Source organism: Emydura macquarii, unplaced genomic scaffold (genome assembly GCF_026122565.2).
Source record: "Emydura macquarii macquarii isolate MOO-44397 ecotype Brisbane River unplaced genomic scaffold, CSIRO-AGI_Emac_v2 contig_1424, whole genome shotgun sequence".
Classification (NCBI taxonomy): Eukaryota; Metazoa; Chordata; order Testudines; family Chelidae; genus Emydura; species Emydura macquarii.
Window position 1 is genome coordinate 1312809 of NW_027131561.1, and position 15604 is coordinate 1328412.

The 15604-nt window shown below is 42.3% G+C and overlaps 1 protein-coding gene across 2 annotated transcripts in view; it reads left to right on the plus strand.

Annotated features, from left to right (window-relative positions):
* The first annotated feature begins 422 nt into the window (after window positions 1-422).
* Window positions 423-15604, plus strand: part of WWC3 (WWC family member 3) — a 146657-nt gene continuing 131475 nt past the window's right edge. For both annotated transcript variants that reach the window (XM_067553011.1, XM_067553012.1), the window contains exon 1: window positions 423-816. In XM_067553011.1, the coding sequence (XP_067409112.1) occupies window positions 590-816 (227 nt within the window). In that variant the 5' untranslated portion in view covers window positions 423-589. The remainder of the gene's footprint in view (window positions 817-15604) is intronic.

Below are 15604 nucleotides of genomic sequence, written 5' to 3' on the forward strand. Positions count from 1 at the left end.
CCCCCTCCCCCTTGCACCCGGATTTGTTTCCGTGCCACCTGGGCCAGGAACTAGTAACTTCAGCCACCGCCGCGCCTCGCTGCCCTTCCTCAAGTGGCGGGGCCCGGGCTCGGACCCACCCCGGGCCGGAGGAGGGGAGTGTCTGCGCCGCCGGCCGGGGCTGGAGGCGGAGGGGAGGGGCAGGGCAGGGCTGGGGCAGTGGGGAAGCGTCGCTCCCCGCCCCAGCGTGGGAATAGCCGGGCGGGGCTGGGCTGGCCCTGGCGGAGCAAGGGAGGGAAGATGGCCGGGGCAGGCGCCGGGCTGGAGCGGGGGGAGCCGGCGGGGCTGTGAGCGGGGCGGGCGCTGGGAGACGCGGGCTCTCGGGGCCGCTCCCGGGCGGGGTTAGCGGCGGGGCTGGTCCCGGCTCGGAGCGGGGGAGGATGAGCCCGGCGCGGCGCTGCCGGAGCCGCCCGAGTCCCGCTCCCCGCGGGGCCGCTTGGTAGCGCTGGAGGCGGCGACGGCGGCGGGCGGCCGGGGCCCGGCAGCGGGCCCGGACGGGGAGCGGGCTGCGACCGGCTGGCGGCGGCCGGGGCCGGGGAGCGGCGGGGCCATGCCGTGGCTGAGCGGCGGCCGGAGGCGGCGGCCCCAGCAGCAGCAGCAGCCGGCGGCGGCGCAGGGAGCCGGGCAGCCGGCGGCGGCGGGGGGCGGCCAGCGGGGCCGGGAGAGCTCGGAGCTGCCGCTGCCCGCGGGCTGGGAGGAGGCGAGAGACTTCGACGGGCGCGTCTTCTACATCGACCACAACACCCGGCAGACGTCGTGGATCGACCCCCGGGACAGGTACGGGGCCGCCGGGCTGGCGCCACGCCGGGGCTGCCCTGGGCAGCGCTCCGCCCCGGAGCGGCCGGGGGGGTGGGGGGGAAGGCTCCTGGCTGGGGCACGTGGGGTGGAGAGCCTGGCGAGCCCCCCGCTTCCATCTGGCTGACGGCCCCCTGCCCTCAGTCCCGTGTGGGGGCTGCGGGAGGTGCATGTGTGTGCGTGTGTGGGGGGGTGTCTCCCTCCCCCAGTTGTGCTCCCTCCTTTGCGGGGCGAGCAGCAGCGGCCCGGCCTCTACCAGGGTCTCCCCTCCTCCGTCTCAGCGGCGGGGACGTGCTTTTGGTCACGAGCGGGGGAGCGGGGCCCGTGTTCCAGAGACGAAATCCTGCCCGAGTTCCCTCTCCGCGCTCCCACTCCCAGCCCTGGGTCGGGAGGCGTGCGTGCGTGCGCGCGCTGCTGCTGCTGCCGGCTGGGGCCGTCACGCCTTTGCAAGGCTGCCCGCTCTGGTGGAGCTAGATTTCCCCTCACGGACATAGAAGACATTCCAACTGCAACACTGTTGCAGGCGCCCCCCCCCCCCCCCCCCAGCTTGCAAAAAGGAGCTGAAGCCACCTGAAAGAGTGGCCGCGCTGCGACACTCGCTTTTATTTATCTTGCCAGGGTGGCTTGTCTGTTCCGCGGTGTAAGTTTACCAGCCACGAAAATCCAGAACCGCAACGTCTTTAAAGGGTTTATTGGATTTTTGTAAGTCAGGGGGTTGCCCGAGTAACTTTTAACTGCATTCCCAAAGTAAAGCCAAAGACACTCTTCTTGCCCGGACCGAAACTCCTGCAAACGTTGTTTGTATTTCAACAGAAGCAATTTTAAGTATTGGTAATTAGGTGAAATATCACTTTATTCTGAAGTGTGACAGAGGAGATGATATTTGGTGCCTTATGGGTGTAGTTTAGAAATACAGAGTTGTCACTTGTTGATCAGGGGGCTACTACTATCTGATACATGTCTTCTCGAGCTTTGATCTACCATTTCGTTTTGAGAAGAACAGAAAAATATTCAGGCCTCCTCTGATTTAAGTATGTTTAAAAGGGTCTTGTGTGGAATATTCATACTTCTCTGCTTTAGAAACCCCAGACAATTCCACTCCTCCCAATTGCACTATTTTAGATGTAGCTGTGTATAAAAAAGAATTGCAGCACAAAGTCTCTCTTACAGTGGATAGACTGATTGAGCTACACAGCTTGATTCTAATACAGTCCTTAGACTCTGTGAACATTTGTGTACATGCTTAACTTTACTCACATGAATAATCGCCCTGACTTCTGCAGTGGGCCAGCTCCTTTAAATTAGGCATGTTTGCAGGATCAGGTCTCTAGTTATTTCTGTTTAATATTAAAGATGACAATCTTTTTGCTTCCAATTTGTAAATATTATTATTTGAGTGGTATAAGCTTATTTTAAGAGACAAATAAACAGATGCACTGTCTGTGAATAGTCAATACCTTGTTTAGTGAGGGGTGTACAGCTAGAAGCCTGGAAGGTGTTTTTATTTTTCAAGTGCTAGTACAGAATCCACTGTAACCTCATAGCACACCATGCTGATTTATTAACCAGTCTGAACAAATTGGAAACAGCAGCTTGAGACATAATGAAATAATATGGTAGATTACCTTATCAGAAGATAACATTTAGGGAGAAATCTGGTAAATTAGTGTTTTTTCTAATCAAGTTGAGGAATATGTAGGCTACTACAAATTACTTTGGACTACATTGTTACAACATGATTTCAGATCTTTTGGACTTGATGACCTAATAAAGTTAAATGAACTCATTCTAATGAATGAGAAAATATCAATTTTTTAAAATAAGTTTTTAAATAGACTTGCATCACCTGAAAGAATTTATTACAGTTTAAAGATTGTAGAAGTCAGCAACATTTATAGATGGTGTGGTCTGGTAAACACAATCTCACTTTAAAGAGGTGCTCTAAAAATTTCCCTGTGGAGTCACTGAACACAAGTCGGTATTTTAGGTGTCTGTAAAATAAGAAACAGTTTGCTGTATACTTTTCTATATTAAACAATTTTTTATAGTAAGTGAAAGTTGGACAAGGACAGTTTGAACTTCAGCCAGAGCTACCTTGCCAGAAATATGCATGGAATGTTAAGCAGGCCACAGAAACATTTAAATGGAGTCTGGGTTAAAGACAGTAATAATAATTTGTTCAATTCCTGTTTTAATGTACCATTGTGCAAGACTGTTTTTGTAGGTAAATATTTATGCTGTTTATACAGTTAACTGCTTTCTTTGAAAACAATTTTAGCTTTTTCCATAGTCTATTTGACTGTGTGTATGTGCATGCTTTGTGTTAATGTATTGCAGTTTTCTGGTGTATTCAGCTGGCATATTATAATTTTCTACATTGATTGTATACTGTAATGCTGTTGACGACTTATTTTGAATATGCAGTGGTGTTACAGTCATCTCAGTCTCCGGATATTAGAGAGACAAGGTGGGGGAGGTAGTATTGTTTAATGGACCAATTTTTGGTTTTGAATATGCCATGTTAGGAGTGTCTGGAGGCAAGTAAGTAGTCAGTCTCTCTCTTTGCCTTCTCCTGAAATGTAATGGAAGAAAGTCTTTCAACATGGCTCTTTGGAGTATATAGAGCAAATACATCAAGTGCAGAGGAATGGATTAAACAAGTCTTAGCATAACACCATTGAATTAATTACTGAATTTACCTCAGTATGCTTAAAATCATCATATGCTTTAATTCTTTAAAATCAATATTTTGGAATGTTGTCTGATTTATGTATAGCTTTATCAAAAAAAAATTAGATTAATGCTTAATCTTCCCTTAGCTCACCAAAAATGCACAGGTGTGTGGTAGAATTTGTTCAGTGGAAATAGAAACGTTTAACTTGATGCAGATACAAAAGATGACTTATGCCAGGCCAGTGCCATCAAATTCTGCAGAATTTAAGCCTTCATTCTAGCCCTGTGGTAGCAAAGATAACTGTTCAAATGCAAACTAAGGATAAATTGCTGCTGTGTTATCTTACAGACAGACATCTTCAGACTATGCTGTTGATTAGACTTTCCTTTGGAAATGCTATAGAGTGAAAACTGACTGGTCTTGTCAGTTTTCATTGCTGCTATTCAAAGTCTTCTGGGCAGCAGGGGAACAAATTAAAAATCAGGTCAACTCAATTGCCATGCATGGGAAAGTCCTAAGCAGCTAGGAGGCATACGTACTTTAGCTGTGCATTTTGGAGGGGGGAAAGGATTTAACATCACATTGAGAGTGGGATAGGGTAGTAGCAGCACCCTTCCCCCCCATCACCGAGGGAACGGAATAAAGTAGCAGAAATCACTCCACACACCCCATTCCTGAAACAGCCAAAAGATCTTGGGATGGATGAGGATGAGGTGGAGGAGAAATACACAGCATGTTTTTACTATCTAGCCAACCAGAAGGCATTAGGGAAAATTTGAACCTTGGCCCCGAGGCCCCTCAAATTGTCAGACATCTACTAACTAGAGACTGATAGGAAAGATGGTGCCCCATCCCCAAGCACTCATCAGGGATAGCACTCTATTAAGTATTCCAGCATGCTCCCCATTCCCAGCATCTTGGGAAATTGGTTCTTCTTTTGGGCAGTGCCTTGGGGGTGTGTGTGTGTGTCTCAATTCTTTTGTTTGAGTACAAAATTAAACCTACTCACAATGGTTCAGGTAACAAATCGATCCCTATGTGAGGGTGGGCAGAAGAGAGAGAGGGAAAGGTTGATGGAATAAGTTGGGAAAGCAGTATGTATACAGACATTTTAGGGGGATAAGGTGAGGAAGGGAGGAGGGGAACAATGGAAAAAGAGATGAGGGGAGATGAAATGGAAACTGAATATGACTCAGGAAAGAATATATTGAGATCTATTATAGAAAAGAAAACGGAGTAAGGCTAGGAAGGAAAAGAAGAAGAAATACTAGAGATGAAGTATGTAAGGTCAGTGTCACAGGGTGTCCTACTCATGGCTGGTTGGCACCTCCTGGTGATTCTGGGGAGTAGCGCTGCCCAGTTTGGTACCCCCTTTAACACCCCCTTTCTGGTTTTCCACCATGCAGGTCTTGTCCTGATCACAGTGTCACAGTACATCTGTTTTGTGACTTAGCCTTCCAGACAGATCTCACTAATTTCCTCTTCCAGGAGAGTCTTTCAGAGTCCTTCTGCATCAGCAGCATCAGGCAGTCTTCATACTCGTTGCCCTGACTAAGTCACTCCTGCAATCTTCCTATTTACTGCCCCTAACGATACCATTCTGCAGTGGATGGTAGGAGAAACCAGGCCTGCCTTCTACTCTGAGTTGCAGTTCAGGGCTCTATAGCAAGCAGTTTGGTCTAGGACTTCACCAACCTTACTGCTCTTTTCCCTGGACTACAGCCCACCATGCTTCTTTAAGTTTATTTTTAATCAGCCTTCCTAGTCTGACCCCTTTTTCTTAAGCTTATGAGATAAACTCTGCCTCATGGATCCATGTTTCCCCTTTCTGCTCTCTTACCTCAGAGAGAGAGAGAGAGAGAGAGAGAGGGGCTTCCTCCATGTTGTTTTCCACCGTGTTGCCACCTGGCTTTACAGAAGCCCTCCCTGTTCCCTCACAGGTGAGCTTCCTTGAAATTAGGTCCTTCACACAGCCTAATTCTCCCCTATTTTCAGCTTAATTGGCTGATGGGACCCACCTGGCCTAAATCAACTTTTTCATGGCTCGTGTGGGGAGTACACCCCATAACAGTTGGCCAAACAGTTTTAGTGAGAACTTTATCTTTGAGATAGATCACTGGCTTGGTTGACAAAGATAATTGTGTTGATGTATATAGACTTCTGTACACTACAAAATCAATGTGCTATATATTAAATGGATTGTAAATTGCTAGATCTCAAAACTTAATTGTTAAAAGGTCAACAAGTCTGTACTTCCCCATCTGTCTGTTTGTTTCCATCTGTATCCATTATACTTAGGCTCTGTAGCATAGACATGGCCTATATCAACATAACCCCCTAATGTAGATACAGCATATCCTGACAGAAGTCCTTCTGCTGGCATAGTAACACCATCTACCTGAACAACATTACTTAAGCTGACAGAAGAACTCTTCTGTCGGCATAGTTACATCTGCGCTGGTGGTTTTGTTAGCATAACTGTCTTCAGGGGATATGGGTTTTTGTGTCACACTCCTAGCCAGCATAGCTATTCTGGCATATCTTTGTAGTGTATATGAGGCCATAGATGGTAAACTTTTTAATGGGGTTCTGATCAATAGCCAGGGTGCTTAGGTGCTATGATAACGTGAAAGTTTCTGGTGACCTTTTTTCTGAGAAGATCTGGCAACCACATGCTTTGTAGCAGGGACTTGAAATTTGGCTAGGGGGTGGCCTTTGGGTCAGGTATGTGCCTTTTTCTTTCCCTGTTAAAACTGCCCAAATTTGAAAAAGCCTTTGAAAAATTGCAGTTCACACATGCTCAGTAGAGATTTTGATTTTTAGCAGCTAAATTCACTGAAGATTCCATCTGCACTGAGTATGCTGCAGCTTGGAGCTGAGCAGGACTTGCTCTGCAATTGCAGTTCTGGGCTGCTGCGGGCTGTGTTGGGTATGGACACCTAAACTTGAGAGCTGGAGGTTTGTCTTCCCTGTGCTCTTAGTTGGCACCCATTCAGGCAGCATGGAGGAGGAAGCTACTTGATTTGAATGCAGAGGGACAAAAGCCAGACTTGAAGGGGGAATAGTTTGGAGAAAGAGGGGGTGTAGCACGTAAACTGGGAATGGAGGCTGGGGGAAGGAAAAGAGTAGGGTCCATTGAACCAGGTCAGGGCCTCATTTTGCTAGATGATGTGCAAATGTATAGAAAATGACAGTCTCTGCCACAAATGTCTTGTGTAACTCTTTCAGGATCAGGGCTTTAAATCATACGTGCTGAACGTTATGCACTCTGAATAACTTCCTCAAAATCAAAGGTAAGCTTGGACATGAGTCTTTGAAGCTTTGGGGCCTAACAAATATTTTAATGTACAAGTTAGATGGAACTTAACAACCAGGCCATAGGCTAAATTTTGCTCACAATTAAACAGATGTTGCTCCCATTGACTTCAATGGGATTTGTATCCATATGACAGAAGAACTTGGCCCATATATTCATGTCAGTTTCCAAGTACAGTAGGTGGATCTGTCCTGTGGAAGAGGGTGCAAGGACAGCCATTGGATTTCTGTTCAGCTTAAGTCATAAGAGATTTCTTTTACCCTTTGATTTAGGTAGTTGCAAATTTAAGGGAGAGAAGCAATTCAGTCACCCAACAGGAGAAATTGTTCTCTGTACACTCAAGTCACCTTTTCTTACACAGGGTTAGGAAATGTCAATCTAATCAAGTCTCATAGAAAAAAGAACTAAGAAATTGTCTATAGAAAAGTCACACTTTGTTACAGTACTGAAAGGGCCAAACATTTTATAACAGTCAATAACTAGGTTGAATTATCCAGAACCTTTTCATCTTCCTCAAAGAGATTTATTTTCCAGCTTGATGATCTGAGTTCACTGTACACAAGACCAGGCCCTGCTTTAAGTTTGTCTTTTGAATATCCCTTAATAAAATTCCAAGTTATTTTCAGACTTTTCTCACCATTTCCTTTTTGTTGTAGTTATAGTCCCCAACTAAACGGGTTGGTTCGTGGTGTAGAGCTGTTTAATAAGTTTTTGTCAGTGATGTGGAAGAAAACATAAAATAATTACAGATAAAGTTTGTAGATTGGTGGAATGGTAAATGATGATGAAAGGTCATTGATCCAGAGCACTCTGAATCAGTTGTTAAGCTTGATGCAGTCAAACAATATGCTAAAATACAGTGCAGGGTAGAGGTACAAAGAATGTAGGCCGTACCTACAGGCTGGGGAACTGTATCCTGGAAAGTACTAACTCTGAACAGCCATTTGGGGACATAAAAGATAATCAAATTGAACAAGATTTCCCAGTGAGATGCTCTGGCAAAAGGTTTAACGTAATCCTTGAGTGTATAAATGGGGATATTGATTAAGAACAGAGAGGTAATATTTCTTCATATATGGCATTAGAGAGACTACAACTGGAATATTGTGCCTGTTTTTTAAAAAGGATGTTGAAAAATTGGAGAGGGCTCAAAAAGGCCGAAAGGAAGGATTTGAGATTTGGAAAAATATGCGTTCCAATGATAGACAGACAGTTCAATACATATAGTTTATTGAAAGGAAAGTTAAGAGGTGACTGAGTTACAGACAGTGACCTACATAAGGAGAAGTTACTTGAAACTTCAGGGCTCTTTAAACTAGCAAAGTCATAACAAGAAATTATGGAAGCGGAAGCTAGAAATAGTTAAAAGTGGAAATAAGATACATATTTGTAGCAGCAAGGAAAATTAACAATTGGAATAATTGATCAAGTGGCAGGTCTTGAAGTGTTTAAATCAAGATTGGATGTCTTTCTATAAGATATGCTATAGTTCAGGGTTTCTCAACTTTTTTTAATCCACTTTAGGATTTTTTTTTTTAATTTGAAGCCCCCCCCAAGTTGTGACAGTGGGGGGTGCCATTTCAGATTTCAGCTGGAGTCCAGGGGCCACGTAAACTCTTGGATTTTTTTAAGATTGAAATATAAATATCAGTCTGTGTTGTGATTATTTTCTGTCTCCCAGCAGTGCTCCCGTGCCTCATTCTGCCCCCAAATCACCTGGCAGTACCCCTCTACATTCCCCTGCCCCTGAAAATTACCAGACTCCATCCTCATACTCCCCCAGCTGCATCTTGCATAGGCCATCCCCCACCACTGTACTTCTCTCAAATCACCTGGTGATACCCCAGCTTCGAATGACCTGGCAGTGCCCCCACCTCAATCACACATCCATGGCCCTTCTTCTGCAGAGAGAGCAGGGGGTCCGGGGGGGGGGGGAGGAGGAGGTATATGGAGGGAATTTCCCCACGTGGATTCTCTGTTCTATGCCCTTCTCCTGCCTCGCTTACCTGGGTTGCATTAGGTGTGGTGGGAGCTCCCTCCTACCAGAGATGCAGGGACAATCTCTGCTCGCCTGTGAGGGTTGGGCTCTCTAAAACAACCCTGGGATCCACTTGGAACATCCTATAGCTGGTCCTCCATGCCCAGGTGTGCCACAGTTTGGGTCAAGTTGTTTTGCACCCCCCCCACCCCCCCCCCCACTCACACACACACACACAGAGTTTGTTCTGAATGCAGGAATTATTGGTTGAATTTCTGTGGCCTGTGTTATGCAGCTGGTCAGACTAGATGATCACAACTGTCCCATCTAGTTTTTGAAATATATGAATCTATTCCCTTTTTATTGCTGGAGATGTATAAGTACAGGTATTTTTCAATCTAACATTGGCCTGGGCCCTGATTCTCCAAACACACACATGCTTAACTTGATATTTGTGAGTGACTAAAGCATTTGAAGAATTGGGGCCAGAGATGTCGGGCTAGTCAGTGTTTGGGTGTATTTTTAAACTTGGTTTACTTAAAAATTGTAGCTTCTTTGTTACTCTTATTCGTTAACAAATCTAGTTACAAATCTAGAAACAAATGAGGTGGAGAGGGTATTATTTTTGCCAAAATTATATGCCTGTTTTGGGGAAAAGCAGTTATCTGTGATAATCCCATATCCACAGTTATCCTAATTAATGGCTTTGATATCCTATGGTTTATCCAGCCTTGTTGAACACTGATTCTGTACCTCCTGTGGTAGAAGATTCTGAATAGTATAGGCCTAAAATGTGTTGAGTTGTATTGTAGAAGGTAGAGATGGAAGCTGCTCTCCAGATCATGCAGACCGTTTCTCTCCAAAAGTGAAAGATTGTTCCCTACAGTACAGTACAAGTGATAGATTTGTGTATTAAAAAGAACATTAGATTGAGTGACACAAAACTTTGGTCAGGTTAGCCAATTTTTTCAGTAATTGAAGAAGAAAAACTAGAGTTCCGTGAAACTTTAACAAGAAGAAAGATGTTAGGCTGCTAAATGTTTTGTCAAAGTTCATAGAAACTAGTTTTTATTTTGGGCACCCTCTAAACCCATACAGTTTTACACTTACAGATGATCTGCTCAAATTATATTTGTCAGAAAAAAATGTTAGTAGAGTTCAGAGCTTTGGTGTGTTATGGCAATGATACAGGAGAATATAAGAATGTATGATAAGCATTTGATCTTGGAAGGTCCTGGCTGGCTGTCTGTGGGGAGGTGACGAGCACCCTTGAATTGGACTTGTGGGCAATTCACAGCTTCCAGTATCTTGCCCTGAGCAGCTAAGTTTTGAATGTAAGGAATTTTTGGAAAATATCTGTTCTTGAGAATTTGAGACATATCACTGCCTTGTACTGATGAATGGAAGGTAATGCAATTTAATCTTGGATAAAATGAGGATGCTGTCTTGCATCGTAAATGCATGTAAGAGTTTTAAGGTAAGGCACACACAGTGAAATGTTAAACCATGTCTTAAGAAGATGGAACTCCAGACGCTGTTAAAACTGTGAGCTTCAAGGGGCAGGGACTCTTATTTGCATGTAAAGTGCAGTGAACTCCAGAAGCACTTAGAAAAATAACATGCATGTTTAGGTATTACTGAACAGGAAAGTAAATATTAGCTTTTTTAAAGACGGTAGCTAGAATGCATATGTCATATAAAAGAACATTTTTACTCTATTTTTCAGGTTCTATAATTAGCTGATTTAAGAATGAGTGACCTGAGAGTTCAATCCTGAGTACAAGATGTGGATTTAGGTTTCTGTCGTCTTGAGCAACCGTCAGTTTAGATTTAGATTCCATCAATATCAATATAGTTTGTGTTAGAGGCAAAAAATTAGTTTGTGTAGTGAACGAAGTTTAATAACAACAATATACAAACACAAGAACAAATGCCTTCCGGGCAAAAAGAGGAGAAGTGTTGGAATTTGTCTGTAGTAGATAAAACTCCGTTAATAAGACCACTACATTTCCTCAGTCCTTCATAAACTATTAAATATAATGTTTGATTCATGGGGCTTCTGATATTGTGGTGGGAGTCTGTGGGGGAGCATGTTTATAAAGGTCTGAATGGGTCTCTACAGAAATATATTTAATCGCTTTTTTGGCAGAACAAAATAAAACACTACTTCTGCCTACAGTTTAAAAATAGAACTTCCTGAATATCATGTCCGCTACAGATGTGACAACTTACATTCTTCAGCAGAGCAAGCTAGCGCCATGCCACAGATTCTTAACATTGGGTCTTCAGCTTGACTGCAATATTATCTAATGAAAATAGAAATGTAGGTGCTTTCTTATCTCTCTCAATCTCCTTCCCAGTCAAATATAGACTAGGGTGGCATCCATACTAGTAGAAGCAAGGAACAGAAAGAGAAGTTGAAAAAAGGATGGATTATAGCTAACCCAGAGGGAATAACGTTTCTCATGTTTCTACAGCAGGGTTCTTGTTTGTTTTTTCGTTTGCAGTATCTGCTAGAGGCCCCAAACAGAACTGGGGCCCTATTTTGCTAGGTGTAATGCAAACATCAAAGACATTCCATCTTTGAGAGAGCTTACAGTCTAAACGTGGACAGAGGTGTATAGAAACAACATGAGAGTAGAGGGACAAAGAAGAGGGTGAAATAGCAGGAACCCTAGGTATCATATTTCAGATGTTGTCTACATACAGACGTGGATTGGTTTAAAATAAGATGTGTTTTAAAAGTGACTTATACCAGTTTTTCTAACACCATTTTAAAATGGTGTATATCAATTGAGCTTAAGTTGGTAAGGAATTGACTTAAGGTAAATCGATGAGTCAATTTAAAAGTAGTTTAAGAGTACAAATCCTTGTGTGGATACCAATCTAACTAAACTGATTTTAAAAGAAATCAAGCCTTATATTATGTACGATAGGTAGGTTTCATATTTTTTTGAATACAAGTAAGATGGGTGTACAAAGGATAAAAGTGAATCACTAAACAGGCCACATATTTAATCATTATCATTAGATAGTTTACAATGGGTGTCATGGTAAAGGTGGGTCATTGGAAGGGGTTTGAAGGACAGGATACTGGGTATGTGAATCATTTTGGGGAGGGCATTCCAGGCATAAGGGGCAGCAAGGAAAGAGGCATGAAGGTACCTGTGGTAGAAGTGAACAAGTGAGTGATAGATGCTGACATCATTTGTAGAGTGAAGGGTGTGTGAGATACAGTGAGATAGAAGATTGGCTAAGTAGGGAGGAGCTTAGCTGTGAAGGACCTTGAAGGTAAGGTCCAAAAGTTTGGGGAAGGGAGAGCCAATGGAAATAGTTAAAGTTGATCTGAGGAGAGGAAGTTAATGTGATCAAAGTGGTAGGCTAGGATGATGATTTTGGCAGAAGTGTTTTGAATTTGAGATGGTCCAAATGTTTTTAGGTTTTTTTATTTTATGAATTTATTTTTTTTTGTGGACTTTTGTGGAGCAAGGTTGGAATACTCAATGTCAGAGAGGACGAGATTACAGTAGTTGAGGCACAAGATGATAGATGAAAGCTTTGATGCACTGGATAGAGAAAAGGCTGGATATCTTTGTTTGCTTCATTGCTAATAATAGGAGCATTTCATGCTGAGGAGAGTACATGGATCAATGAGGTAAATTGAACATCAAATTAGATTTTAGTTGGTCATGTCGAGATTCTGGATTGTTTCCTGACCTGATTTTTTTTGTTGTGTTCCCCACACTCCCTCACTTTCTAGGTAAGTAATTTTAATCAGTTCTACCAACAATTTGTGATACATATCACTTTTAATAGCCCATTGAGTCATTTCCATCATCTATTCTTTGCTTCTTGTCTAGTGAGGCTAGCACCACGTGTGTGTTGAAGTAGATGAATAAGAGGTGGTGTACTTGTTTATGTTCTTTAAAGGAGTTTTTTTAGGCTATTTAGTGGGTGTTTTGCTTGTGTGAGGAATGCAGGAATGGTCCCTAAATATGCCATAGTTAGTTGGGTACAGGTCCTGTAGCTAGCAGGGTGGAAGGGGTGCTCCTTCTGTGCTGTTGCTTTGATTTTGATGGGTAAAGAAGCTGTTTGACCATTAAGTTTGAATTAGTGAAAATGAAAGACAGAAATTGTTGTTACTTTAAAATAATACAGATGATTTTTCTATTTTAGTACATTTAGTTGGCAATGAAACAAAAAATGAAAAAGTACAGAGATATCAACATCCTTGAACCAGAAACTGAGAATCAAAGACTAGCTTTCAGAGCTTTCTGAGAGATTTATTTTCAGGATAAAGTATCTATGGTGGGTCTTATTGGGACTTTTTTGATTTCTATTATACTTAGCTTGAGCTTGTTCACAAAGAAATCAGATCATGCTTCTTTATGGTAAAAATGTGCACTTCATATCACCATTGAGATAGTATATATTGTTCTGATTTATTAAAATAGGATTGGCAATGCAACTAATGGCTATAATTAAAAGGACTGTAGTGTTCATTAAGCTTTAAAAAAAAACTACTAAAATAAAAGGGTGGCTTGTCAATGTAGCAAAGACTAGTACAATATCTCATAGTTATTTATTTATGTAGCACTGACAATGTATGTGATTTTACAGAAAAGGGATTATGGCAGCAGTGTTTTGAATTAGCATTCAGTTTTGAATTTTGAAATTTAAAATGTTTAGAGACTCTATACAATCATTCATGCACTTTTTAAAAAAAGCTTTAAAAGAAAAATGAACTAAAAGTTTGATATGGAGAGGGAAGACCGTGTAGAGAGAGAAGTCATTTAGTTGGTGTTGAGAAAACACCGTAGGCGTTTGTTTAATCAATAATCTCCAGCTATGCAGCTTCTGTTTCTCAATAACTATGTGGGAAAGGAAATATGCCTCCCTGACTGAAGGTGAACTATAAACTTCAGGATCTGTTATTGCATGTGATTTTAAAAAACAGTGAAATAGTACAATTACTGTTAGAACATGCTATTAAAATGAGTTGGTTTTAAACATTCTATTAAAAATAACATAGCAATGAATATGTTTGGAATGCAATAATTGTGGGTGTCTAATGTTGTAGAGTCATCGGTTTTTAAAATACAGAAGAAACGTTTAGTTGTTCAGCAGGCTTCCATCACCTGATGGAGAGAATTGACATTGACAATTCACTGTTAATAATATTGTGACAGATTTTGTAATCCCATAAAGTATCTTTAGAGGCCATTGTATTAAATGTATGAATAATTTAGATATGATTGTGTTCTGCTACATGGGGGAGGGTTACTACAGATCCTCCAGGATCTAAAACCAGTGTTTGTGGGGGGTAATTAAAGTGAGTCACCAGATTAAACAACTCTAGAGAGGTATCACCCCCTGGAGTGGTTTACATATACTGGTTCAAGCTGGGTTTTCCAGAGACTCAAACAAAGAAAGGGCATAAAAAGGCTAAATTTAAAAGATCCAGGGCCGCCTTTCTGATCTAGCAAACGGACAGGACCTTCTTTCCTTGGGTGGCCCCCGCCCTTGTGGAAGGGTCGGAAAGACTTTGGCTTATTAGGGCCCCGCAAAACTTTGGCCTATGCCCCATAAGACCACTGGTAAGCTTTAAGCATGCATATAAGAATTTCTATTGTTTTATATGTTATGTCTGGAATGCTTTTACCTTAAGAATAAATGTGGTTGCTTAGAAATAGTTGTGTAGTAACTGGGAACTGCTGGCAATGCACTGTTTGTAGCTCTTGGGAGACAAATCAATGCACAGGCGCTGACTGTTAGGCAGACTGACTTGCTGGAGCTATCAGAGTGTGCATGAGTCAGCTGTGCTGCCTTAAAACCTGTGGTCAGAAGGGAGTGGATCAAAGGTGCTTACCTAGATAGAGACAGGTGATGGCAGCAGACCTGAGACCTCTCTGGGCACTCTTGGAGTGAACCAGAGGGGGTTGGGGGATACAGTTACCCTGAAGCTGTGACAAATATTACTCCGAATGAATGGAAGGATTTTAGCAGTAGATAATTTGTCTAATTTTCAGCCATGCTTAAGGCCCTGATCCTACAAATACTTACACATGTGCTTAATCTGAGTAAAGTTAAGCATATGCATAAATAAGCTTGGCAGAATTCAATTTTCATTTTTAAATAATTTTGATTGATAGCATCAATGTATGTTTTAAGCCTTTACCATTTTTATCTATTTACATTTTCACAGGCATGGGAAATATTGGGGGCGTGTCAGACAATAATTATTTAATGACCACAGACGTTGAAAAAAAGTTAAAGCTTTAATCACTGTTAAAAACAGTGTTAACATCACATGCAAAGTAGGTATCCTTAAATCAAACTGTAGTTCGCAAACAGCATTTTCCTTCCTTTCCCTATCTGTAAATTTTGATGATCAACTATTGAAATATTTTTTCATCACTTTTGTGTGTGTGTACAGTGCAATCAATATTTACTGACATTTCATCAAAAAATCTAATTCTTCCATGCCTTTGCATAAGTGTTTATTGGATTGTGGCTTTAGTGGTGGTGACTGCCTTAAATGGAGGTGCTGTCATGCCTGGTGTTTGGGTTATTTTCACAGATGAACATTTCCATAGATGTGTGCTTGTGAAGCTAAATTAGTTAGCTCTTGTTCCTCAATCTGTTGCACAATGAAAACTCCCATTAAAGTAACTAGGAATTTGGGGAACACACAGAATGAAGGCTCGTGCCCTTTTTTAGACTGTAAGCTTTTAGGATCAGGAACAGTCTTCTACTATGTGTTGAGACTGCATGTAGGACAATGGGTCCCTGATCTTGGTTG